Here is a 26,969-nt window from a genome sequence, read left to right on the forward strand (position 1 = left end):
TTTAGCCGCTAATATACAATCATTCAAGCGGAAACTGCATTTGGTACCACAGGGGAACGACGGGAGGTAGATTAGGCGGAGGAGGTCCATTAGAGAGTTAGGAGGTAGCTGAACTGACTGACTAACCAGAGATAGGGCTACGCGGTGTGCACACAATAATTTTGGTGGCTAACTCGAATAACAACCCTCCACTTACCAGTAAGGCTCACTGTCTGATTGAGGTGATCTTGTCACAACACAGTGATAATCCAAACACATACAAAGGTATCTACACGCCCACTTTCTTCGTTCCTCGGTGTTCTCCTCGTGACTTGTGCTTCTTCTTTCGGATTTTTCTGGCTTCTCAGCACCAATCTCAGACATTTCTCTCCGGCTCCTTTTTTCGTAAACTTTCACTTGTTCGGGTTCTTTTTCACCGGAGGCGCTCGTGTCTGTGTCGTGGCTGTCTTGCCCGTGCCCTGTGTTTCTTTCCTTCAGCGTGGAGGAAGGCTCGTCCCTGTGATGAACTCAGAAGATCGTACCTTGCCAGGCGCAAAGTACACCGCGCAGAAATTCATACCTTACATTGTGATGGATGCCGAGAAGGTTACGGATTCTCGGCCTTTAGATGACGACGAGATCATTCAGCCTGTCCACGGTGTGTCTGTGAATGAAGCGCTGTGGTTGATTATGAATGGCCGCATGACCAGTACGAGCAGCATGATGGTACTTCTTGCTCTAGAAAAGCTAAGACAAATGGATGCCTTGTAATGAGCGTAACGCACGACGAAGAAAGGAAAAAAGCGATTCTTGCTTCAGCAAGACATCAGCACACTTGGGAGACGATGACGCGGGCGTTTGGTCATCTCGAGGAGAGAGTCGTGAGGTGCCGGAGACAACGAAAGGGAGGGTTTCCCAGCCCTCTTTCTGTCCCCTCCCCTCCTTCCCTTGGCATCATATCGTCGCGGGAGGCACTGATCTCCGTCACCTGATCATGTACTGTCTCCATACGCATATGTACGCCAAAACCACAGAGTTCATGCATTTTTCCTGACTTCCGCAGAAGTAACTTGTACAGTGATGAAATAGTTTTGGTCGTATCCAAGTAGGAAGGCTTGTGGTAGACAGCCGTGCTGCATGTTTTTCCGGAGTGCGAGAAGGGCAACGGCAACAGCGACCACTTCTGCGCGTTGTGAGAAATTCCTACACGTCCGACCCTAGAATCAGCTCTGCCAAACAGTGTGTGTCGTTCCCTTCTACGCGGGACGCGTGATGAAAGACCGAAGCAAAAACGGAGGGTAAGCAGCCTTCCCGTACTGTCTGCAAACGTGCCTGTGGCTACAAGATCAAAGGGTTTAATGCCCATGTAAGCTCATCATCTCTAACGAAGCACCCTAGTCTCAGTGTCAGGAGGACACCACGTCCTCTTGCTGCATTGTGCTGACCTGCCTACTGTATTTGGGAAGTCTTCTGTCAGCGTCTTGCCCCCGATGGTTGAACGCGTGTTTTTCTCGCATGCACTGCCTACCAGTTTCATCACTCGCGCAGCAACCAACAGCGAGAGACATACCTTGCCAAAGACAACTCAGACCCGTTGTTTTTTTTCGGGAGCCCTCTGTGAGCAGAGAAGAGGGTCGGGCCCGCCTCGCGAGAAACCGTATGATAGTGGCACCTCCATTTTGTGTTCGAGAGGAGGATTGCTTGTTTTTCGGGCCTTCCCGTCGACTTCGAGACGTAGCGTGGACCGTAATGGGAGTTGCTCAACCGTGTCAGACTTATCTGTATATTGCCCCCTTCGAAGTGCTGGGCGACGAGGAAGTAGGCGCGCTTCAAGTACCAGAGGCGGCCCAGATACCCATTTCGCTAACAGTAGCAAGAAAGAATGGGGGACTGCTGCCTATTCCGCATGCTTTCCTCACTTGTCCCAACAGATGGTGCGAGCCTACCGACTCTTTCTCAGGTGAAGGCTCTCGGGTAGATACCAGGCGTCCAACTGCGTAACGATCTAAGCTTGGGCATGGGCCGGAGAGCTCACCGAATGCCTTAGTTAAAATGCACCGGAAAGACCAGCGACTATGTTCGTCTCAGTAGCTTTTCGCTGTCGAAGAAATGGCTGCCCGCGACATGATGCTCCCCAGGCGTAACGATAAGCGTGCTGGCCAGCCGGTTCGCCCGGTTCATGCTAAGCTAAACAAAGCTGAGATTTACCGTACTGAAGCTTTGACTAGTCGCTACGATACCCACAGCAGGACTCCCCTTTGAGAGTCTGTCCTCACTGAGCTCGTGATTGCGAGCAGCCCAGCCTCCTTTTCCCAGTTGTGCTCTTGAAGCGTCCTCGTGCTTCAGAGTCTGGACACCTGGTCTTGATAACTGGAAGCTATACATATGACTCGGTGCCTGAAAAACGGGAGATTTGGCCGCAAGGAATCCATTCAACGACACGCAGCAGTGCGCTCTCAAGCGAATCATGAACGCTCTTTCTAAAACGCCGAACACTTCAACCGCACGGCCGCACAGCATCTAGGCCGGGCTGAAGTACTTCACGTTTTTTCCTCCTAACAAAAGTGTGTCGATCTCAACACACACACACGGAAACAAGAACTTCACAAGGCGTCCCGTACTCAGAGACTCGCGTTCATCCAGTCGCCAACAGAATGATAGGTTCCCACAAAGCTTCGTGAAAATCCGAGATCAATCACCTTCTTTTCCATGAGGAACTCCCCATACTCTTGTTCTCCTCCTCCGAGGGTAAGATGGACTATTGTCTCTGCTCCATCGTCTGCGGTCAGAGGGGGCTGCTCCCAACCAGCCATATCCGACTTGCACCAGCCTGCGGCAGTAAGGCGAGGATGAAGGCATAACTGTTCAGGACGCCTCGTCTGTCAGCGTCACGGTGGTGTCACGGCGAAGACGAAGGCATAACTGTTCAGGACGCCTCGTCTGTCAGCCACCTGTCTTTACTAAAAGTAGCTATTCTTGCCGCTGTACGCAACGCGGCTAGCGCCTCACGCAAATACTGCCTTGTCACAGAGGGGACAAACATGCCTCTCATCAGAGAAAATGGCGCTTGCAAGCCCGCCACATGCGAATTCACACATGTACTTACAAACCTTTCCTACGGACTAGCTTTGCTTGCACACAATGGTAGACCACTGAAGGCTGACGTGAAGACACGCCTGCAGGATTTCACACCCCGAGGCGAGGGATTCCATCCCTGCTCAGTAGCACGTCCACAAAAGAGACGTTGTAAGTGGGCTGGGTCGAGGTTCTAAGACAGAGCTATAAAGACCGAAAGGCCTGCCACAACTCAAGAAAGTCGTCTGCTCCCTGTAAGCGAGGTCTACGGGCACCGCGCTGCGTTTCGGATTAGAAGGTCGAGGAAGTGTAAGAGCCACTGACCATGGCTGACGCAGGCGTCTAGGATAGCTGACCTACCCGGACAGCAGCATGCGACGAAGACACCCTTTGGACTGCTTTGCTCGCTTGCCTTCTTTGCCCAGAGGCGTGTGACGGCAATGACTCCGGTCTGAAAGCAGAGAGCGACAAGCACCAAAACAGACAGTGTGTAATATGTCTCTTTCCAGTGAACCTTGATGCTCTCTCATTCAACATCCTGGCTGGGATAACATTGGGTACTGCTGTTCAGTTGGCTGAGGCGACGGTCCACGGAGTTGGGAAACTTGCCACGGGTTTCTAGGCTTTGTTATGCACAGCAGGAGTTACTGTTACATGACCCCAAAGAGATTACACAAACACGTACATGAGCGCAGCACCCCCCTAAGCTCCAGGAATCGGAGAGATTTCCAAGTATTCTGCCTGCTGCTCCTTCATGAAAACTATGGCAAGCCCGGGCGCGATTCTAGCTTCTGCGCTTCCAGGAAGGAGAATGCGGGTGGGTACTTGGTGCTTAGAACACACTGAAGAACGGTATGTACGGTGCGCGTCGGACATTGACTCAGTCAATCAAGCGACAGTGAGCTTGAAGTGCTTGTTCGATTCGCTTCTTCGAAACCTCGAGTCTCGGGCTAGAAACTAAAAGAACACCTGAAAGGTCTGGAGGCGTCCATGCCCACAGGGGATTAGGACTCCAAGAAGCGACATATGACTGCACGGTTCAAACTCAAAAAGTTCGTAACCTGAAGACGGTTCGCTGGGGGAAGCGCTGCAGTCACTGTCTGCGCCTAACCTTAGACATCTCATATGTGCTATCGGGCCAGCCGCCTTCGACCAGTCGGTCTCCCTTCGCCGCTTCTATGTACTCGTTCATGATGCTGTCCAGTTTCTGCAGGTAGGGACAGGTTGCAAGAAATCACTCTCGCCGAGTCACACGCTGCTAAATGACAGGACAAATACACATACATATACATAAATCGAACTAGTACCGCAGATGTGTTTCCTTCGGTCCAAGTTTCAGAACCTGGCTTCCGACGGCGAAGTACCACAACGCCTACGGTTGAAGAAGCAGCTTGCGATGCGGCGTCAAGAAAACGGTGTGTCCCTGAGAAGTCTGGGTGCCAGCAGAGATCTCTAAAAAGGAATGCCTGGATTAACTGTGTTTGTAGACTTCACGGGAACTATGCTCGTCACCGACGTAATTCCCCGCCCTTCCCCCCCCCGCCCCACAATTCACCTCTACGGGGGTAGTCTGCAGGACCGGTAGCATCATTTCATCCCGCTGCAGTTCGCCATTCCTGTTGAAGGAGAGCCTTTTTACTTCTGAAGAAGCCCACTAAGGCTTCTGGCCCGCCGAAGTCGTTCTAGGAAGATGTCATATATGTGCCTTTCCTCTGCGAACCAGCTGCTCTAACGCCAGTCCTCCCAATTTCATTGAATACTTGGCTTTGATTGCCCAGTTCAGTGTACGTCGCAGCTACGCCTACCTCGAAAGTCAAGTCATTTGCCAGGATCTGAGATCGGTGAGCCTCGCTCATATGTTCCAGGCCGAATTTGCCACACATGGAGGCAACCGAGACAACGCGAGCTCCGTCTCTTAACAACGGCCACAAGTCATCGGTGAGCTGAAACGAGAGGAGGAGGGGCGACGTAGCATGACCCGGGACAGTTTACAACGAGTATAGACGGATGTCTCTGTCAAAGGACTAAGGGAGCTTCAACTTTTGAGGCCAGTGCAGATGCACCAATGCACACCACAAGGCTTATGCTTGCTGCCCTTCAGGTAGCATCGCTAAAGTACAAGACTTTGATTCACTCTGCCTCCTCTTATTACGGCACTTTGTCTGAGTCACAAAACAAGAACCTGAGGACCTTGAGACCACGTGAGGAGCCGAACAACATGCACACCCGTAGATATACTCACTGAGACCTGCAAGGGAACTAAGTTCGCTACTGGTTGAGTACTGAATGTTACTGGTTGCGCTATATGCAGAAGATGGATGGTCCACCTCTGTCAGAGCCAATGCGAGGACGAGAGTTACCATCTACTGCAGGACACCCCAATACTCAAGTGCCGACACGAGAGGATAGTACTCGCTCCGTTGTAGAACACGGACAGAGAAGATCAGCGTGTCTACGTACCATGCATGCAGTCACAATGACCCTTCCTCGGCTCTACCCCGTAAAGCCAACAAGTACCTACATGCTTCGTCCCGAAGTAGTTGATACCCAGCGTTGTCTTTGCTTGCACCTCTTTGCTGTCCGTCGCCGACCTCTTGAACGCATAACCTAAGAAGCACCACAACACCAGCAGTGGCAGACGCATACTTGGTCGCAGTGGGAGACGCATGCTCGGTCACGGGGACGATACGTCTGGTGTCTCCTTCTGCGGCGACCCCATGAAACGGTAGCGCTTCGTTCAGCTAGCACACAGCCGCGAAAGGATCACTGGCCCCTGGTACTCTGTTTGTTTCTCAAGCTATAGCAGCACACAGTCTCTTCCTTCCTCCTTCAGCTGTTGCTGTTCATGGACTCGAAGACAGCGGGTCTACTTCGAGGGGCCTGACTATCAACCCGCCAAGAACCTCACGCTGAAAGGTGAAGTAGGCGAGAAAACGTGCAGAAGGATGTCCCACGCCGCGCGTCGACCCCTCCGAAACGCGTCCTCCGTTTCACTGGCAGGCTCTCCATTCCGTGGTGCCCCCCACTGCGCTCGCAGATAGGCAGGTTGGGATGCCTGGGTGATCATGAACCTTCATTCCTACTTGGAAATTCTCGTTATGGAATGTCTGCGGGCCGCATGTGTGCGTATGTGGGTAACGAGTCTCACCTGCGTTGTTGACAAGGCAGTCCAGACCGCCATATGTGTCTTTCAGATACTTCTTCATCCCGTCACGACTGGCCTTATCCGTGATGTCCAGCTGGTGGAAAACCGGAACCATGGGCAGGTTTTCTCGTTTCAGTTCCTCAACTGCTTTCTGCACGTAGTTACCGCAACAAAATTGAATTCTAAAGACGCGAGTAGAACCGCCGCACACCTGACGAAAGACTTTCTGGCTCGGTGCAGGGTGGAGAAGCACATCATTATGAAGCGCCGAGGCACACACAAGCAAGCTCCCCTTCAAGATAAGTAGAAAGACTGAACGTCTCGCCATACACACATTGCGACGACTGCCATCCCGCCGGCAGCGTCGTAGGGAAGAAGCAGGACCCCGACGCTGTGTATCCTATAGAGTGTGCTAGGTCCGAAGACGTGACGCGAAGTGTGTTATGTGCACCAGTGTAGCGCAGCAAGTGTCAAATACACCCTGTAGAGATACAGAATTGAACCATCTGCAATAGGCTAGACGTGGTTGTACGAGTCAAGAGGCTTAAAGGAGCGATAGAGCAGCTGGATCATCGGTCACCGGGCTGAGCAATGGCACTAGGAAAAGCGTACACCTACGCACGAAGCAGTTCGTCGGCAGCAGTGTCAGTTGAGCTAGGAAGTTGTACGGAAGGCACACACAGATAAAGCACCAGCATACGGGCGCACTTAGCCCACCTCGCCGTTTTCCACGGAGCGAGAACCAAGAACAACGACCCATAAGTCTTTCGGAAGCCGTTGGCACAGCTTTTTCACAATAAAGAAACCAATGCCTTTGTTCCCCCCTGTGACGAGAGCGACCCGCTTCTTCTCCATTGTTGAAACCGAAGAAGCCGCTTTGTGGGTAACAGCCGTGCGTGAGTGCCGGAGAAGAGCTTTTGAAGCAGAAAAAGAAACACTAACTAAAAGTGAGCTGCGGGAGCCATTGGGGTGTTCGAAGTCTTTTTTGACCCAGTTGGGTCAGCTACTCGAGTTACGCCGTGCCACGGAGTCCGATTATAAGGCCTTCCTAGGGCGCGATCGGGAATAGGGAGCGCGTCGTCGAAGTACAGCTCAAAACTAGCAGGGTAAAGGCGTCTTTTCTCGCCTCCACGTAACCAATTACAATCTCTTTCGTGTTGTGGGCTCCAACGAAGCGCAGACAGAGTTGTCATCTTAGAAGGTTCCGAGGATGTGCGAGCCCGTCTTTAGCGGACGGTCGACAGGAGTGTCTCGTCGAGTCTGGACGAAAAGTAGGCGCCGGCGGGGCTGTGTAGAAGTGCCAGCGATGCGCGTGTGCTGCGTCCCTTACGGTCACGAGGTTTGTAAGTGGTTTTTTCTTAGTGTGCTCGTTCTGCGGGGCTGTCTACTAAAGGGCTGGGATGAGGCTACTCGAGGACAGCGTGCGCTTGGATGAATGCAACTCCGCACCCTCCAGCGGCGAACGATCATCGGTACGCGAGGGGTAAGCTCGCCAATGCGAAGGGGCCATCACACCCTGGCCAGTAGCGCGGAAAGGCAGAAGCCAAACCTTGCAGAGACTCATCCTACGATCAGATCACCTCTCGTCTGAACTGCCGCGCTGTGGCGCCACCTGGCAAGTTGACAGCGCATAGAGGGGGAATGGAGACAGCCCGAACACATGAATGCGGGTAAGCTTTGAGTATCGTTTGATGATGGCCGGACAGAGTACAGCTATCGTTTTGGTCCTGTTGCACTTCGGGAACTTGGAATCCGAAGGGAAACAGAATTAAGAAACTTTCTGAGCTCGCGCACGAGTTGCTCTAGGGGACAGCGTCGCCCGTTGCCGGGCCCTACAAGGACTTGCTAGCGTCCTTTCGGGTGTAAAAAGTACGCTGCATGCACATGGTGGATTCACCCGGGGGAAGGAGACAAAAGCACAGGATGGCCTAGAAATCAGAAAAGTTAAGGACTCCAAACGCTGCAGGACCGTGCTTTGTGTCGGATGACCCTTCACTGCGCGCTATTCTCGTTTGCTTCTTCATTTCTCGCTTCCCTGGAGAGGGACTTCGCTTGATCGCTGCCAGCATCTGCCGCCTGCAGTGCTGTGTCTGTGTATCTAGTTTGCGTTTGTTCCCAAGTACAAGAAGATGGCGTCGGCGTCTTCCTTATCTCGTTTTTCATCCTCTGTGTGTCACTCGTCCCTTCTCCGGCTTTCTCGCCCTTCTTTGTTTTCTACCACTGCATCCCCTCCTCAGAAACTCCTTGAGCGCAATGTGCACATGAAAGAGATCCTCACCCCGAGATGGGTTCTGGAACCTCCAAATTTTGTTAGAAGGCCCGTCTGGAGACAGTGGTGGGAGGCGCAGTTCGGCAACAAGACGTTCTTTTTTTTTGGCAACGCGTGGACCTCTGCTGCGGCTTTTGCCCTTTTCATTTGGTGGAGTCGCGTCTTCGGTAAGAACCAAGGACGTTCACAAAGGCTTTCCTTCTTCCCCTTTGCCTGCGTCATAACAACGGTCTAGTACAAAGCCGCCTTCACTACCCCACCGTTACGTCCTCACAGCCGCCCAGGAGAAATAGTGCGAGATCTGCTTTAGGTCCAAACCTCCAAGCGCAAATGCACTTGTAAAACGAGGGAAAACGTGGGCGAATCGAGTTCCAGCATTCGTCTCAGTGAGAGTGGAAGAGTGCTTTTGTTACTCGGTCTCTGGATCGTATCAACACTACCTTACACGGAATCCACACTTGCCTCAACGGCCACGCCGATTCTTCTACTTCTCTTACCGTCACTCTCTTACATACCGTGCATTTGTTCACTTTGTTTCCTTGCCGTGAAGCCTGCACTGATATACTACATACCGGGGAAAAAATTGTCTCCGGCAAATTCTTTTCTTTGTGCCTAGATGGGGCTTTCCTTCGTGTTCATTAAGGCGACCATCGAAAGTCAAAGGCGCGTTCATGTTCTGCTCAATTAGTACCGCACCTGTTGGCTCCTTTTTGTGCCGCCGTAGTCCAAGGGGGCGATCTGGGTTTTATCTGTATTTGACTTCACAGATAGCAAGTGAAATGGTCCGTTCTAGAATACGCAGAAGTGCATACATACCCCACATAGGAATGTGACGGTTCATTTGAGGGGAACCGTGACAGTCTTGTCTGGTGCTTTTCTCATGTCGTACCCTTAAATTCTCTTCTAAGTACTCGTAAAACTGGCAGAGGGGGAACCTTTATTGTAGGGATGGAGGGACTGGGGATACGGTAGCTTTCACCTGCCGCTTTCCTTGCTCTCACGAAGCGGAAAGTCTTCCCGTCCCTGATAGTCATCTCTTAACCGCTTCCAGACCACCCCAGATTTCCTCGCAGTAGTTCTTTTGTGTATAGCTCTTCATAGAAAAAAAGTCTGTGCTTCTGTAGAGCTGCGTGCGCACTCCTTCTGAGGCCATCGGAAGATGACCTCTGTCCCGGGAAGCACGCGTGATCATGAGGGTAAGACAGTGCTTTTGTCTATGCGTGTCTCTGGCTTTTTCCTTTTCACAAGCTCGTGGTACATCTTTTCGCATTTGAAGGAGGCACCTGCTATCCAAAAAATCCGCTTTCAGCAGGCACGTCTCTCATAGACAAAGAGAGATCGCAAATGATGAGCGTGTCATACTGTTTGCTTCCGAAGAAAGATGTGAACTCAAAGAGTCGAGTGCCCTGCAGCACCGCCCCGCTTACTTGCTCTTCCACTATATATGGGTCTCGTTCTGCATAAGATTTCCTGACTATATGCAATGCTGCACTCATTTCACTGCAGTGTTCACGGGGCACTGGAAAAGGAGCTGCTGCTCTTCGCCTCCCCTCCTACAAGCATATCTTTTCCTATAAGGTGCTATACTGCTTATATCCGCTCTGTGAGGCTTTCATTTCTTGTCCGTACGCGCCCTGGGTGTGTAGTCGGAGAAAGACAGATACAGTGTTATTCCCCGGATCGGTCCCAACTGAGGCCCCAGGAATTACAGACTCCTCGCCCTCCCCTCTCCCAAGTGTCCTTTCTTTCTTTTTCTTGGTTTTCTCAGATCCCCCTCCCAAGGAGCGTTTGGACCGATACTGGTTAAACTCGCGTAAGTATTTGTTTGGTACACGGCAGTCCCCTTCTCCAGCAACATGTGTGGTATTCTATACTTTTGCAAACGCGTGTCTCTGTATGTAGAGGCCGTGGGTTGTTTTTTCTCCGTACATCATCCGTGGTCCAAAGTAAAGAGCATGAGGGACATCGATTCATCTTCAGCCGCAACAAAACACACATGCTGAGACAAGAAAAAGTGCCTCTACTGCTATGAGAACGAAGGATCTTGTGGACACCTCGTGTCACATGCTGCTACGGTTCGTCCTGCTGAAGTAATGTTCGCCTCCTGTCAAGAATCTCCTGCGTCAATCCCGTGTGCTGTTGTTTTGCCAGCGAAATTCCGGATTCTCTCCGCGTTTCATAACCCAGGGAAGCGACCGGGTCTGAAGATATCCTTGATGACATACGAAGCTCGGTATTGCTATCGTGGACTAGATCATCCCTTCACTCTCAATGAGATTAAAGACTTCCTTTATAAACTCCGTGAACAGTACCTGGTCAATAAATACGAAGGGATACAGTTTCCGTTCGTTTTCCGGCAATATAATCGCGTCCAGACTCCAGGCACTCTTGAGGTAAGCGGGAACTTGGAGTCGGATTCCGGACGAATTCGAAACTCATCAGCAGCCCCTTTTCTTCTGTAGTAGGGAAAGATACTCTGGTGGTTAGAATACAGTCGACCGATAACTGCGTCTCGTATACAAAGATGCATGTGTGTGTTTGTGCGTCAGAGAGAGGCGTGCGAGAAAGCAGTTGTCGCCACGGACTGTGTAGATGTGGGTACTAGTAACGTGTACGGGTTGAGAGTAGCGAACGAGAAGGACTGTTGTAAAAACTTCTTAGAAAGAAGGCCGTTACCCGTGAAGTGGCCTGTCAGCTTTTCGTGACGGTCTTACGAGTCATCATCTGTTAGCAGACTTCCCCGGGATGACAGCCTGTCGACGGACCCCAAGGAGAGGCGTCAAGTTGAGGTATCTTCACACAGCGCTCTCTATTTGCAGAGGCAAGACAAACGAACTGTAACTTTCGACGCGAATCTAAGGCATGTTTAGACCAGGTTAACACGCATGCAGTGGCAGCACGACCTGTCTCCTCTATACGTCGAACTGTGGCTAGCTGGTGTCTGCTTAATCCGGGCTGAAGTGGACACTCTCCTCACAGCTTCTGTCTCTTCTGCTCATCCGTCTCATAATATGCATTATCGACGTGTGCGGTTGCCCCGTATGCTACAGGTCCGTACAGCCCCTGCGCTCCAGAGTCATCCTTTCTTTGAGGAGGATGAAGGTGGGCATCATCATTGAGTTTCTGCTTGCCATCTCTCTTGCTCTTTGTGGTGATTCTCACTGAGAAAACTTGTTTTCGTCTCTCGTCACATGCAACAGACCGGCAAAACCTCGATTCAGAGCGCCAGAAAATACCCTAGCGCTACTACATTGGGTTGCTAATTCTTTTGCAATGAATGACTTGCGTTTCTACCTGACTGGAGCACGGAGGAGAGGAGTTTCGAAGCTCTCTCCACGGACCTCTTTTGTCGGACGGCCCCCGACAGACTTCCGTTTCTCCGCCGTCAGTTGGAAGCACGCCACCGAGGAATATTAATGACTGTTGACCTGGGTGAGACCGGTGCCTCCGGTTTTCTTTGGTGGCTTGTCCTTGTTCCCCCGAAAAGCTAGTCCGCAAGCAATAGCCACCGCGGAACTAGCAGTAACAGAATGGAAAGGATGCATTAGTTTGTTGCCAGCGCACTACACATCCGGATCCCCACTCTGCTGGCTGGAATACGCAGGATTGCTCTCTCATTCAATCGCTGGCGTCCCAGCACGCAAACATACGCTGTGTGGTTATTGTTAGAATTTCGCCAACACAACCGGTGAAGTTTTTGCAAGACAGCAAAGACATCAGCATGCTGGTGGCTCTTCCACAGTAAGCACGACGTGGAAGCCAAGCGAAGCAAAATGTCGCTCTGATCTGAAGCCAGAGGACAGCTTGGGAAGTACGTCGATCGGTTGATACGTTCTGCGGCAGTAGAAACACTCGAGAGGGGTGATAACATGGTCGTGTACAAGACTAACGAGGCCGGCCTGACGTGTTTCAGACGTTCAGTTCCCCTTCTGAAGTAGGCATAAGTCCCTTCATCGCCGCTCCGGCTGCAGAGAAAAAGACTTGGTAGACACAGCGATCCAAGGGACAACAACTGTCCAGTAGTAACGAGAGTCATACAAACGCTGGGTTGCCGTCGGCATCCCGTATTTGAAGGGCACTAGTATGGAGCTGTTTTCTCGGCGATCCGGAGTGCTTCACATGCAACCCAGACGTTACTGAAGAAAGCCACGGGTGTAGTTTGGGAGGCGTCGCTTCCGGAGACCCCAAGCACTGTTCCAGCAGCTTCAGGAAAAGTGTGATCGCAAAGAAAAGTGGGGGTGACGCCATAGTCAGCCACATAGATTTACCAGGGTTCGGAGAAGGTTTAGCTGGAAGTCCGTGCTGAGGGCACCTCGGCTAGAAAGACCGCTCGACCTCAGAATCGGGAGAGCGCAGGGCGCGACCGGATAACTGTTACGAGGCGCTGAACAGCATCAGTACACACGGTCCTCAAAGGCTGTAACCCACCCGGTCTCTCACAAAAACAAACGAGAATTATCGTCACAATCATGGTGGTAGGCGCTCACTGACACCGATGTCCTGGTGGTACCTCGAGGAACCATTCTCCTTATGGAACATCGAACGGCTGTTCAGCCGGAGTCATTGAGCTTCTTTTGCTCCTGGCTGGCCAACAGATATCCCGGACGGAGCCTAGACCCATACAGATTCATTTGAGGCCGACATCCTTCTGTTGCGCTGCATTGTGGTGGTGCAAGCGTGAGGAATCTCTTCGCCGCTGACGTAGGAAGCGTCCCTATCGAGTTCCTAAGTCTGTTCTCCAGTGTCCAGTCTTATTAGTCCACGAGGATTACAAAAACTAGAGTAATAGCGAACCTGGAAGAGTATGTGACAACGGCTACGACGACGAGGGTTCAAGTCTCTCTTGACTGGGCTGTCCTGTCATCTCCGACTGAGCACACGACTCCCGGGTGCTCTGAAAGGAAAGACCGAATCCACCAGACAGCTAACAGAAACTAGAACGAAACGGCTGAGCTAGAGACGGTATCGCGAATCATAGGGGAGGTCCAAGGGTCGCCCCTAGGTCAACTGATTGCTGTCTTGGGGTGGTGCTCTGGGTAGTCAGCTGTTCCGGTGTACTGGCCGAGTACTGTAATCCCCACAGGGGGTCATTTCTTCGACGTCCTGGAACTAACAGGGAAATCCATGATATCCCAGATGCCCGGGAGTCTGAAGATAGATCCTAATCCTCTCATATTCCTATCTTTCATTAAGTATGTTACCAGACTAATACACATACGGGTTCAGCACACTCACCGATCCAGTTAGACTAGTGATTCCGCAAGTCTCTAGAAACGTCGATTTCAATGTAACATGAATATAGAAAAGACCGGGGCCTCGACGTTCCTGTTTCAAGTCGGACTGCTGCTGACGGACGAAAGAGTCATGCACCCGAAGAGCGACACACATACACCTCTCTTGCGGACTTCTGCTTGTCTCCGAACGCCGTACATGCATGCGTAATTTGGCTTTTGTCAGCGGCGTCGGCTCTCCATAACTGCTACTAGTAACTATCACTCAGAAAGATATGCCGTTTCCTATCCGAATATTTATTCAAGGGTCTTGCATCAGTGTCTTCTTGCATAGCAGTGGAGCCGCGTCAGACACCGTGCGTGAGCATCTCAACTAGTCAGAGAAACTTTGTTCGGCGGCAAGTGGAACAGCAACCTCCACATCGATTTCTCTCTTTTTGGAACTCACCTCTGCTGAGAAGTGTCTTTCCACCCCTTGCTTTCTGTTTGAATCTGCGCGAAACGAAGAATAAATCCGAAGAGAGCCTGCGACTCCCTTTCTTCTTCCGTACCCTTCCATGTCTCCACATTTTTCTCAGTAGCTTGTTCGCGCTGTTTCTACTTGTTGTCTTCTTTTATTCAAACGTTTCTCCTGTGCTCTCCCGGGTTCTTCGAAGGCCCTGTGCAGAAAGTTACGGAAAGAAAGAGGCAGAAGGAGATCTCTTTCGAGTTCGTTCATTCTCCTAGTCGCGACGGGAGTCGCCGACAGGTACAGGCACAATGAGTGGGCTCGCTAAATCCGTGTTTTCGAAGTCCATACATAGAGGAGACTATATTCGCACAAGAACGAACGTGCTGAAGGAGAGCCTCTCTCTTGTCGTTGTTCCTACCTTTCCGTCTTCCCGTCTATTTGTGGTTTTCTGAGGCTTTTGAGAACGTGAAGGGATATGTCTGAGAAGGCCGCTGAATCTTCTTCTTTTTCTCAACAAGAGTCTTGCTTCTCGTTGGCTTAGAAATCCTCTGTCCTTGCTCGGAAGCCAGGAGGCCTCTTACCTTCTTTTCCTTCTTGTTCTCTTGGGTGGTCTTCGACCAAAGGATCCATATACAAGTAATAGCTGTGACCACTCTTCAAGGAGCTTGTAAGACACTGCGACACCACTCTAATATCTTCCTTGTTGAAAAATAAGACGTACAGTCTTTTCACGACTTCCCCTTGCGAACGTCAGCCTCAGTCAGTATATAACTCAAGAACGCCTTTCTCCCCTTTTCCACATTTCCCCTCTCTCTTCGTTATTTGAAATTCTCTTTTTCTCTTCTCAAGAGGGCTGTTCTTCCTTTTGTCATCATTTGCCTCTTGCAAGTCTGGCTGCTGCGGTCCTTTTCTTCCCTTCTTGGCCATTCTGTTCACGTAGCCACTTTACTTCCTCGAAGAGGACAGGGAGCAAAGAGGGGAGTTCTCTATACATACATACGGGGCAGATACGGTCGTCCGTGGATATCTACCCGCCAACAAGCCCTTATATGTAAGCTTCTACTACAGTTTTGTCTTGTCTATCACACAAATGCCATCACACCCGAGCCTCCGTCCATACACTCCAACTGTCCTTTGCTGATATCGGAGAAATCTGAATGGCTTCTTTTCACTATCTGTGTCCTTCTTTGTCTTGTGTGTATATGTATACATGAGGTGAGACCCCTCGGCTGTGTGTTTCCGGCTTAATTGGTCTTTTGAAACGGCGGAGATGTTCCTTTAATCTGCAAGGCCTTCCTCTTCCGCGGGAGGAGTCTTGAGCTTCTTATCTCTTTCATCAATCCAGTGTGTCCGTCCGTACTCTTACTGCTTTAGCATAAGAGTTATACACAGATGGAAGGACTACAACGAGGAAGCGGCACTACCTCATTTCCAAGTCGTTCCGGGGGTCAGGTGTCGCCTTCCTCTATCTCCTTATTGCAGTAGTATAGTGGTCATGTATTTAGAATCTTCAGCTTTCAAATAACCCACCCTCTCACCATTGTAGCGACTACCCGCCGCTGAACTTGTAGAAAGAAGGGCGGAAGATTTCAGTAACACGAGGAGTTTTAGAAGATCTGAATACTATTGCTACTGGTTCTTCATCGTGTGGTGAAGGCGGCGACTGTAGCAGGGTTTGTGGTTGGATTCTTCACTCGCTTGTCGACTAAGACCGAGGGAGTCACTTCACAGTCTTTCTGCCGTTCAGTACTCAAGGAAGAGCAGGGAGTGTTGGTCTTCTGTTGCTACTTTATGTGGTAGTAACAAGAATTTAGACTGTGTTTCAGAGAAGATCTCTTAGGCTCTTCACGGTACACGGGAGAGGATGCTATGAATCGCTGTTCTCTTTTCTCGTTATCTCCACCGTCTTCTGTTCTCCTCTGGTGTACTATTCTTGCGTCTGACCTTGTTGCCAGGGGTGTACATACTGCTCAAGGACAAGCACGAGAAGAAGGAAATAAACAGGGACGTGGAATGATCGGTGGGGAGCAAATAGGAGAAGATGATTCCGAGGAAGATGAGGAACTTCTTCCTGTAGAGGCAGGAAGGAGAGATTCTTCTTTCCTTTCTTCTATGGAATTCGGAGAAAAGGGGGTGGGAGATCACCTTCCGTTTTCTTATTATGAGGGAGGGCTTGACCAGCCTGGGCTTGACAAGAAATCTTCACCTGCATCTTCTTACTGTCCTCGAAGAAGTTACCGTCGTGGTCGATCATCTTCGTTGCACTTTCTGACAGCTGAAAGAGAATGTAGGACAGGACTATTGAGATCTCTTCACCGTGTTGGGGTGGAGAACAGCGAGATAAAAGATAATAAGAGGAGTCCAGTGACAATAACCATTCTTACTGTCTCGCCTTCTTTGTCGTCTTTTGATGACGGACACCCTCAAAGAAGTCGCCAAACTTTCTCAAGAACTTCTGTTTCTTCTTCTTCTTTGCCCTCGTCTCCGCGACATGGGTCACGCTCCTATCCGAGTGTCCCTCTGTCATGCTCTCTCCTTCGAGATCAGGATGATACAGAAAAGGAGAACGGAGAATTTTCTTATAGAAAGAAACAAGGTAGGGATGATATCATAAGTCCCTCATTAGGAAGGCCTCCTTTTCAACATCAGTATCACCATGGCTCCTCTTCGGTTTCGTCATTGCCTCCCCCCTCCCTCGCCCCAAGCCGAGGTCATCGTTGCAAGAGGGAGATTCCTACGCATCCGCCATCCAATAATCCTTCCATTGTTATCAGCCAGCCCTCTCCACGTCGCGATGTTAGGACTATCGATACTCGCGTGTGTCTTTCGTGCGCTCTATCCTTTCTTACATCTATCGCTCATGATGACAAAACAACTCCCAAGGGTGCTGGAGCCAAGCCTCCGGCTATACTCACGTCTGCGGGCATCGCTACCTCCCCTACGACAGTTCCACAAGGGGAAGGCGATGCGCCTGGCAGTGGTGCTCTGCGTAGAGCATCTCTATCATATGAGGGTTCTTCAGCTTCAAGAGAAAAACAACATTCTCCGCCATCAGAACATGAAAGAAAGCCAGGCCCCCTTGTTATCATTTCAGGAAGTTACGCTCATCTTTTGCTTGAAGAGGAAGAGAGAGGTGTCTTATTTCCCTCTTTAGGTTCCCCTACAGCCATTCCGACCGAGGCTTCCTTCAACATTCAAGGGACTGGCATGCAGAGGAGAAGCAGAAATGCAGCCGAGAAGATTGATGTCCTTTCAGAAGTCCTCAAGGCTTTGTCTTTACCGAGAGAGAAAAGAAGTCCGTATGAAAGAGAACTTGTGAGGAATTTCATTGAAGTCTATCGTCACGCCGGAATATCAGGCGTCAGAGAAGAAGGAGAAGAAGTACCAGGCTCTGGAGGGAGAAAAGGAGGAGGAGAAGAAAGAGGGGGAGGTGACGGCGGTGGACATGAGAAAAGAGGACGAGACGAAGTTCTTTTGAATGAGATCGAACAATGTATTAGAAAGAAAAAACAGGGGGGTGTGTTTCCAGGACCACTAGGTGACACTTCACAGCCAGAACGGATGCGTTTTGTCCTAGGTTATAAAAAGTCTTGCTGTTTCTGCTTTTCTCAAGTCACAACGTCATCTCTTCCCGTGACAAGAGGAGGGTATGGACGGCCTCACACATCTATGTCAACCCTCACTCAAAGCGTGCAGAAGCAAGTCTCTACGGCAACAACACCAGGGGAACTGCCTTCTCTCCCGCCTCGTCGATATAGCAAGTTGAGAGAGAAGAGAGGAGAAGATAGCAGGTTTCGTGAGGGAGGTAGTGGCAATAGTTCTTTAAAATCTCTCTTGTCTAGAGTCCCTCTAAGAATATTCTCTTCATATAAGAAGCACAATACCTCTTATTCTCACCGCGCGGCTCTTCGTGACCCTCAGTTGCCCGCTGGGGTCTATGCGGTTCAAAGGGTATCTCAGGAGGAGCCTGGTAGTGGCTATCGCTTTCCCTCTTATCGTACTTCCATCAGAAATTCGAACTCTTCCTTCCGAGAAAAAGAGCGTATACATCTCGGAGGACGAAAACAAGGTTCTGGTGGTTCAGAAGGTCTTCTTGCTGGATCTGTCTCTTACCGAGGGGAAGGAATGGTAAAAGCTAATGACAGAGCGATTGACAAGAAGGACTGGACCGAGAGAGGTAGGGCAGGAGGAGGAGGTGTAACAACGGGGACACCAGAAAGGTTTTCAGGCCAAGCTCTTCCACTGATAGGCGGAGGTCATGATGGGGGTAGGCAGGGCTTCAGAGGCTGGATGACAGGCGGCGCTCGATTTAGAAAGGCCGTGGGAGGTACAGGGACCAGCCGGCGTCGTGGCGTTTCAGCAGGGATTTTGAAGAACAAGAAAAAGCGAGGTGTCTCGTATGCTCAATTCTTGTATCCCTCACGTACAAAGTGAGTAGTTAGGCAAGGGTGAGGAAGGCTATTTGAAGGGAGAAAGACTTCTATGGACAGAACGCAGAGAATTACACGAGTTTGTGGGATACTGTATAGGGGACAGGGCCATACCAGGAGTCATTCTGTATGCTTAGTTTTGTCCTGGATCGACGATGTATTTGCCTATCTACCTACATCTGTATATACGCGTTTCTATCATGTATCTGTCTCCATCTATGTTTGTACTTTAGTTGTGCCACGTGTTATCCGTTTTATTCAGCTATGACTGAGTGTACCTCTCTGTCGAGCTTCCCGTGGAAACAGGAGGACCCAGCTGAAGTTCTGGTGGGTGTCATTCACGTATTTCGACTCTGTCTCCATACCTCTCTCCTTTCTGTCACCTGGTTTTTCTTCCCCCGTTTTCTACCTGCGTCTGTCCGTATTGTCTACTGTCCTCAGTGTCCTTGCTGCTTCGCTAATCTCCTGATTCCCATGGTTCAGTAGTCCTCTAATGAGCTCTGAGTCCTTCCTTCCGTGAGTACCGAAGGGCTACGTCGCCCTGCCCTTAGGATTTGTCTCCTCATGTCCGTGCGTAATTCTTTGCTTACTATATATCTTTATGCGTTTCCTTTTGAGTGAGATGGCCTTCATGTGCGGCATCTGTTTCCGGATATCTCTCTTATCTGTCACACGGTGTTTCTCTTGGTCTCTCTCCTTGTGCCTGTTCTTGACCTTCATTGCAGGTATGATGCATTTGCTTTGGATAACATGCGCTTTCAGCAAGGTTGCCATCAGACAGTCGTACAGATGCAGAGGGGAAGCTGTCTCTCCGTCATTCCGTATGTACCTCCACAGCTGCTCAAAGAGGAATTGAATAGGCAGTTCCATCAGGTACGGGTAAATGAATAGAGGTTAAGAGGGGTGCAAGAGCGCAGAACTCTTCTTTCAACGTTGTGATGGAAATGAAAAGAAAAACCATCTCCTCGCCTCATCATGACAAACATTTCCTGTATTCTGTGATCACTCAGTCTGGTTTTACCGGAATATGAAGAGGTCGCATGGGGAGCTAAGGAGGGGAAAGAAGGGGTGAGGTGACTACAGGGGCCGAAGAAGGCTGTTTCCGCGCTCTGAGTTTCTCTTTTCGTCTCCATCCGTGGTACTGTTAACCTCTGTGTGTGAAGGAGAGTGCTCTGCTTCCTTTGTTTCTCTGTCGATGGAAGTGTGTTGACTCCAAGGTGTCGGAACTGGTAAGGCACATGGATAGAGGATTCACTGTGCCTCGATATATCTAGACAGCATTCACAGCATTCAGTGTTCACTCGTTGACATGGATACCGCAGTGTGGCCGTTTTGTTTCGAAGGGGAGCAGCTATTCGAATCTCACGTTACGCCCCCCGGGGCTAATCTCCAACTGGGCTTGCCCACCAATGTGTGTAGAGGACTACACAGTCACAAGGAGGAAGAAGCCGAAGGACGATCAGTTTTATAGACTTTCTATGGCGCTACGCTTATTCTCCCCACAAGACTCCCAGTACCTCCTTACAGAACGGATGCCCCCCTAGAGCTAACTAGCTGTGATTGTTATGCTTGTGACCATTCTATTGTCTTGCATGCCAAAATCTCGAGACACACCCATCCCAGAAACAGGTGATAGCTTTCTTACCGAAGTTGTCGGTTGTCTCTTTAAACGGGCGAACCTTGAGGTCGTAATTGTCGTGGCCAGAGAACAGTCATAGAATGTTTTCTCTTTCAGTTCATCTTTATGTGTCACGTTCAAGCTTGACAGACATGGGGCGGATAGTTGGTAGCGTGTATCTGAGACATTTCATTTTTCTGCGGTAGCCAGACGAAGAGGAAGAAAGATTCCACGGGTTTGATTCTGCTTGGTCCTTTCTTTCTCTTTGCCGTAGACCCATCCTTCTGTTCACCCATCTATGACTCTCTCGAAGCTGCGGTAAGTCACCGTTCTCCCCTTGGACAACTACGACACTTGCTGTGAGGAGAAAGTCACACTTAGCCGTATCGCGTTAAGTCGTGAGGCGTTCTAAGCGAGGAGTTTATCCTACTAGGGAAGGATCTACCTATCTGGAAAGAGTAGAGTTCTCCACGGTTGAAAAGAAACTGTTCAACAAACCCTTCTCGCGAAAACGGCATAAATGCTGTTTCTACACATACAGGACTCATCTCATGAAGGCTTAGCTTCGTGCCCGTAGTGGGGCGTAGATCCTGTCAGTCGTTGCTTTTGTCTGTATGGGGAAGTGGTGAGGGTTATTTAGCTGCTTGGCTCTTGCTCGTGAAGGAGAGGTAGAGGACGCTCCTTCCGCCTTGTCCCTGATGAGGAGAGTGTGCTTATGAATGCTAGCCAAAAGGCGTGTATGTATGAAGCGTGTGTTCGGGGATACAGTACGTTACTTCTAATGTCGGTCAAACGCGCGTACAGCAGCACCCTGAGAGATTAACGTATTTGTATATATAAGAGGAGTGTATCTGTTTGCGCGATTACTCGGTGTGTACCCTTTCACGACTTCAGTGAACTGAAAGAAGATAAGGGACTACCAAGACGGAGGGTGCCAACGTCAAGCATTTTACTTAGAGCTCTTGCTTTCCTACTGATTGGCAAGGCTGGACTTACAGAGTTTCTGCCTGTGAAGTCATATCTCTGGATTCTTTATTCTTCTGTCTCTACAGTGTTTTCCACTGTTTTTACCTAGAAGTGGCATTATTCTATTACTTTCGCGTCTTGCGGTGTCTTTTGTTTCAGGAAGTTGAAGCAGGATATGTTCGGTTTGTTAGCACAAGAGGAACAGCTCGATGTTTCCACTGTGGGGTCGGCTTGGGTGTATTTTGAGCGGTGAGCAGCATCAGCAGGACTGGATAGGCAAACTCTGAGTCTCGTCCGTGCACTCCCATAACCAAGAGGGCCTGGTCTGATACACAAGCATACTAGCAATCGGTTCTTAAGCCTGGTCTCATTTCAAGTGATGTGTTTCTTTCTTTTCTAATCAGTACAGCTACATTCATGATTTTCTTCACATGAGCACCACGTGTGCATACACAGTGGTCGAGTAAATCAACCTTCAGACGCATCACTTTCGTAGAGAGAGATTTCTCTTCTCGGTCAGGCTTTGGAAGAGCTTGTCGTCAAGACATCTAGTCGATAGAGAACTCTGGCATATGAAACATTTCGTCTCGCAGGCGTTCTGATACGCTTGAGTTTGCTGGGTTTAACATCAGCCAGCTTGTTGAACGCCATCTGCATAACACTTGGTGTGTCACTAAGAAGTACTGGGACTGCACGTGTCAAAGACAAAGGCCGGGGTTAGTTATTTACGCGGGATGCGACACGGCAGGCAGTATGTTACACACATAGCTGAAGACACCTGTAAGTTTCTTCCTTATCCGGAGCTTCTTAGGGTAGTACCTGTATACAAATGTCGTAGCTCCTGTCTCTCTTATACCGACAAAAGCAAAAAGAGCAAGAGAGGCGATGCCTCTCTTATATGCGTGTGTATACCCGGTGAGCGTGTTCTGTTCTGTACACCTGGAGACCAAAGACATGTTGGCGGCCTTAGGCTCGAGGTTTCGACTAGATAATCTGCCGAACGGGAAAAGACCGTTTGTGTGCCGGCGCGAATCCGAAACGATAGCCAGATATCATGCGCTTATAGAACAATACGAACAGAACCCCTGTATACAAGGGCACAGTCAGAATAGATAGGACGATCATTTTCTTGGCGTCCTGTGCTGTATACAGACTCTGTGGTACAGGTTCTGACGAATAATGAAGTCTGGTCACTTCACATATGAATCTGCTTCATTCCTGTGTCGTGTTTCTGTAGACTCGTCCAGATGGGAGCCGTGGAGAAAGCTGATAGGAAATTATATGCTGGAGCTTGTCTGTTGCTAGCGTTCAAGTTCAATCAAAACGGCGAACCCCACGTCGTACGCAACCTCTGCGGTTTGATAAAGCAGATGGACCGGAGTCTCTCGTCTCATCCCCTTTGTCATGCTGAGTTCAAGGTAAGCACTACGCAGCCTTGACTCCAGGCTTACGATTGTTGCTTTATGCAAGGGGAGGGAGGCAATCTCGCGGTCGGTCGACGGGCTAAACAAACACAGAGTGACAGTGATGGTGTGTATGCGTGTGCGTCCTCACTCACGGTCCATGGTACGGGTGGGGAGTGAAGCTGTGCTCAAGACGTAAAGGGGGGCTGATGGCCATCACCTCCCCGAGGAGCTTTCTGAGATCGCTGTTGAGGGGTTCGGTGTGGGGGGTGTTTCTGGGGCAGGGGCATCCCATCGTTGTATAGAGACGGCAGCCAGTTCCCCGCCAGAGCACAGACTCAGCAAGACCACGTTTCTCGCCTAGTTGTGTACAGCTTTACTATGGGGCTTGTGCCGTGTACGACTTCAGATGCTACCGATGAGTGGAACTCTCATAAGAAACGTGACGAGTACAGCACTCTTCGTGGTGCAGTGTTCGGCGTGTTCGCACGTTCCTTTCAAACACCTTTAGGGAGTGCAGGGAGGCGGGGGGGAAGGCCGTGAAGAGTGAGCCAGATCAACAGAGTGGGCTCGGGGCGAGAGTTTGAGCTCTCTGACTGCTCACTCCTCTTATTCCCGCTACATTCGCTTGGTCGCACTGGGTGAAGTGGGAAATCTCAGCACGTCTAACCAAGAATGGAATAACAAACCTTGGGCGAGCGCAGGAGAATGAGGCGTCAGCACGATCGGGCAGAGGACGGATATTGAGTACATGCTTCACATCTACATGTACACAGAAAAGGAGTTGCTTTGAGTGTGGGCAGCACGATTAAGCAGGCTAGGGCAGAGCTTTTGTTATTATTCCATTCAGCTGGCCGCAAAATCACTCCGGCCTCAACAAGTGAAGAAGGTGTCACAAGCGTCGATATAGTATAGGGTTAGCTGTTCCTCCCTGTTTTCGTTGCTGTTGGTCAGGTCTTCGGGCTACTGGAATTCTCCCTTCAGCTTTCGATAGAGCATGTCCTTCCACACATTCTTCAGTATCTCGAGTTGAAGGTAAGAAGGAGTTTTTTAGTTTATGTGGCAAAAAAACACATTCGAGGGACCCAGTGTGTCACAAAATTGAAAACTTTCTTCTTCAGGTACACATGTTGTTTGAGGCCCCCATGGGGTAATTTCTTCCGTTGGGTTCTCGACACCTCCACCCGTTGTCCCTCGTTTTTGGGGTGCTGACTTAACTGGCACGTATTCTACCTCAAAACCGGTTACACAGACGAGATATATTCAGATATGAGGATCACTTCATCATGAACGGTGAATAAGTGTGTTCGGCGTACCTGGCTCCGCTGTTCATTGTTTTGCTAACTCGACAATCCTCGCATCTGGTAATGAGGAACCTTCGAAGTAGTCAGGCACCTACCTCAGTTTCACTAAAGAGGTACATCATGTTGCGCGCCTGACATCGTCGGTTCATCGTTGTCCCGTGAGCTAGTCCAGCGTACTCTCAGAGCAGTGCAGGCATGTGTTGAGAGCTGCTTGCAGCTTTCTGGGAGCGGACCCGTTCTCATAGACGGGTAGTTGCGACCGGCTTCTTGGGGGTTTGTCCGGATATAGTCTGACTGGCCCGGTGTTCGGTTGTTTTCAGGATACCACGTTCGAGGAAGTGTATGGGTCGCCGGAGACTGCGTTTTTCAGCCTCTAGTCATGGTGATATGACTAAGTCATCTTACAGCCGTAACGGAAGACCGCTGGTCTCCTGCCAGTCGTGAGAGATTACGATTACGCCTTCGGCCGTCTTGCGCCCCTGTTGCTTTTGCGGGTCCTATCTGACGAGTTACCCCGGCGGCTGTGCAGAAGCTGCGCAAGAGGCCGCTTGTGTCTCTCCTGTAGCGGCTCCGGCTGTGTCGCGGGGTTGCATCTGTTCGTTTTCTGTCCACTTCACGTGGTTGAACACAAGAGTGGCTGTCGACGAGACACGATCGGCCAAGTAGAGCTGCTGCTCTTTTGAGGTGGGAGTCTCGAATCAACGCAGCGGTGAAGGTGTGCGTTTCTGCGCGGTCCAACACTTGGTCAATCCGGGGCTTTATGAGTACAGTGTCCCGCTGGAAGTGACTCTCACCTATGGAGAGCAGTGCCGCGCCTCAGGACCGGCGGTGAAGTACGGAGCTCTGAAGGGGTTTTTTCTTGTAGCTCTGTTTCCCAGTACGCGTCATGCATGCGTTGTTTGAAAGCTTTGCTCGCAGCTGGCGCAACTGTGAGAAACTATATACGTTGTCCGCTTGAAGGTTATGCAGACACTCGGTTGTTTTGTAGTTTTCCCGGACCGGATACGCTGTCCAGACCGTCCTGAACTGAAGTCGCGGAATTTGCGCGTTGCGTCCTTCCTCACACCGAATACATATGGAGAGTGCTTTTCATCGTATTTAGAGTGAGCTGATCTTATTCGGAGTCCCGTCTTTGGATGGACAGTCGCAATTGCCTCTATAGTGCCCAACGTGACGTCCGAGCGGCGACCCCGTTGAATCGCAGGAGGGGGCGAGCCGCGGAGTGACAGTCGAGAGCCGCCCCGGCCTCTTGCCTGGTTAGAAGCTGTGGTGACGGCTGCACAACAACAGGCGCCACTGGATATTAACGGCTCGCCAGTGCCCCGAATTGCGACAACGGCTTGCCCTCACGGCGTCACATTACCGAAACGCTTTCATTGAAAAGAAGCAGACGTACGCACAGAGTCGGCACTCCGTGCTGTTGGGGAAGTTCGGAGCCCCACGCACGCTCCTGAAAATTGACTGGCTTCCACTGGAGTGTACCGCCCAGCTCTTGTATCAGAGTTAAACAACTGCTAGCCCCGTTTCCAAAGAAACAGTATTTTCTCACACCAGCAGAATAACTCATGTTCCCCGGTCGCTTGCCTGCGCGTGGCGTCTCTCTTGCCGTCGCAGAAGGTCCGATCCACTCGCAACCAGTGCACACTCTACACCTGCCTAGTAGGTCCAGCGCCTTCGCAGTGCTATACCGTTTCTTACGGCACCACGCATCCCAGAACCACTACACCGTACAGAGCTCTTGCTGCTGTAGGCAGCACTCTTAGCTGCTTATGACAGCGTGACTACAGTCGCTCACCGACTGACTGTTAGCCAAGTGAGCACTCTAGCTTTTGCGGGATGTAAGTAGTTACGTACCGACGCTTGTTTTTGTTTTTCGTGCGTGCTGTCACGCGCCTACTTCGCGGGCGCGGTGCTTCCGCGTGATGCTCCTACTGGTCTGGCGGAGCTTCCCAGGTCTTGGCTTCACCGGTATAATCGGGGGTACCGTATGGCCCAAGTAGGCAAGTGTAGGTGCTTTTTCCTTGTCTGTCGCGTGCTTTCCTTCATTCCACAGCTCCACCTCTCCAAGCGGTAGTCCGACGCCCGTGTGTCACCCGACGACAGGGCTATGTGCTACCAGCCGGCCAGGCTGCCCTCTACTGATGGAGGAGCCCTGTGGGCTCTGACCACGAGTCACGGGAGAGGGACACTAAAGAGCGAATGAACTAGGGTGATCTTTTGCGCCTTTCACGTAACGGCTGACATGGTCCCAGGCCCACTCAGCTGGCGTCTGCGGAAAGAACTCGTCTAGACGAAGAGCACACCTCCCAGGCTACCCCTATACACCGTAGTGTCGTCAAGATGAAAACAGTCAAGCTGCGTAGTACGGAGGACTGGTGGAGTGGGCCGAAAAAGAGTATTGTTGACATTCTGTGATTGATGACACGTCGTGCGGATTTCAGTGTATGCCTCCTTTGCTGGAGTCGGTCAGGGTGAGAAGCAAGACAAGTGAGGGCGTGCACTCACGCCAGCTCCGCGCACTACACCGGAAAGACGATGGAGGCCAGTGTGGCCAGCCAGAGTGCTCCTGCGCTCTTGTGTCCGTGGTGTTGTCGGATAGCTGTTTTGCAGTCTACGAAAGCTCTCTTCGTGTAAATCAGAGTGCAGCGTGTGCAATGGTCGGCGCAAAATGTGGTAGTCAACTGCCCTCTCGTTTCAGCTTCGGAGCAACGCATGCAACAACGAAACGCCTCCAGCGCTCACACGACACACACACATTCGCCTCCACGCGCACATCATACACACAACAAGGTCCAGCACACAGCGTCGGTCGCGTGGAGCCCCCGCGCAGACGTCGCAGCGTGGCGTTCTGTTCCCCGTGACCGTACATGGTGGACCGACTCCTCGTGAGTAGGCGTCCGGTTGCTCTCCATTGAGATCCGTCACTATGCTAGGAAACGGGACCGTACAGGTGACTGTCGAGTGAATACTCGGCAGGTCTTTTTTGAGCCGTCACAGCACTCGAGGGTAGTCTCGTATCCGTTCCGTGTTGTAGAGGAGAATGTGAAGTGGTAACCCGAGAGTCGACTAACTGTCGTGCCCGCTGCACAACAACGGGC

The 26,969-nt window shown here is 50.8% G+C and overlaps 4 protein-coding genes across 4 annotated transcripts in view; 3 read left to right on the forward strand and 1 right to left on the reverse strand.

Moving 5' to 3' along the window:
* Positions 1 to 1,394, forward strand: part of CSUI_004067 (nudix family protein) — a 4,153-nt gene extending 2,759 nt beyond the window's left edge. The window contains exon 4 of the mRNA XM_068064262.1: positions 478 to 1,394. Coding sequence (XP_067923764.1) covers positions 478 to 750 — 273 coding nt within the window. The 3' untranslated portion in view covers positions 751 to 1,394. The remainder of the gene's footprint in view (positions 1 to 477) is intronic.
* Positions 1,395 to 2,376: 982 nt separating this feature from the next.
* Positions 2,377 to 7,353, reverse strand: CSUI_004068 (carbonyl reductase). The gene is made up of 7 exons (XM_068064263.1): positions 6,917 to 7,353; positions 6,203 to 6,350; positions 5,576 to 5,661; positions 4,860 to 4,997; positions 4,166 to 4,261; positions 3,415 to 3,505; positions 2,377 to 2,809 (listed from the first exon to the last, which is right to left on the reverse strand). The coding sequence occupies exons 1-7, from the start codon at positions 7,052 to 7,054 to the stop codon at positions 2,601 to 2,603; spliced, it is 906 nt and encodes a 301-aa protein (XP_067923765.1). The 5' UTR covers positions 7,055 to 7,353; the 3' UTR covers positions 2,377 to 2,600.
* A 16-nt stretch (positions 7,354 to 7,369) lies between these two features.
* On the forward strand, positions 7,370 to 11,656 carry CSUI_004069 (uncharacterized protein). Its single transcript, XM_068064264.1, has 4 exons — positions 7,370 to 8,635; positions 10,237 to 10,281; positions 10,581 to 10,861; positions 11,519 to 11,656. The coding sequence occupies exons 1-4, from the start codon at positions 8,329 to 8,331 to the stop codon at positions 11,585 to 11,587; spliced, it is 702 nt and encodes a 233-aa protein (XP_067923766.1). The 5' UTR covers positions 7,370 to 8,328; the 3' UTR covers positions 11,588 to 11,656.
* Positions 11,657 to 13,892: 2,236 nt separating this feature from the next.
* CSUI_004070 (cyclin dependent kinase binding protein) lies at positions 13,893 to 24,712 on the forward strand. The gene is made up of 8 exons (XM_068064265.1): positions 13,893 to 15,201; positions 16,106 to 18,580; positions 19,306 to 19,453; positions 20,473 to 20,516; positions 21,324 to 21,413; positions 22,402 to 22,582; positions 23,522 to 23,602; positions 24,192 to 24,712. Coding segments are annotated over exons 1-8 (3,078 nt in total). The 5' UTR covers positions 13,893 to 15,199; the 3' UTR covers positions 24,249 to 24,712.
* The last annotated feature ends 2,257 nt before the right edge of the window (positions 24,713 to 26,969 follow it).

The sequence above is a fragment of the Cystoisospora suis genome, assembly GCF_002600585.1.
Source record: "Cystoisospora suis strain Wien I chromosome Unknown contig_1829, whole genome shotgun sequence".
Lineage (NCBI taxonomy): Eukaryota > Apicomplexa > Conoidasida > Eucoccidiorida > Sarcocystidae > Cystoisospora > Cystoisospora suis.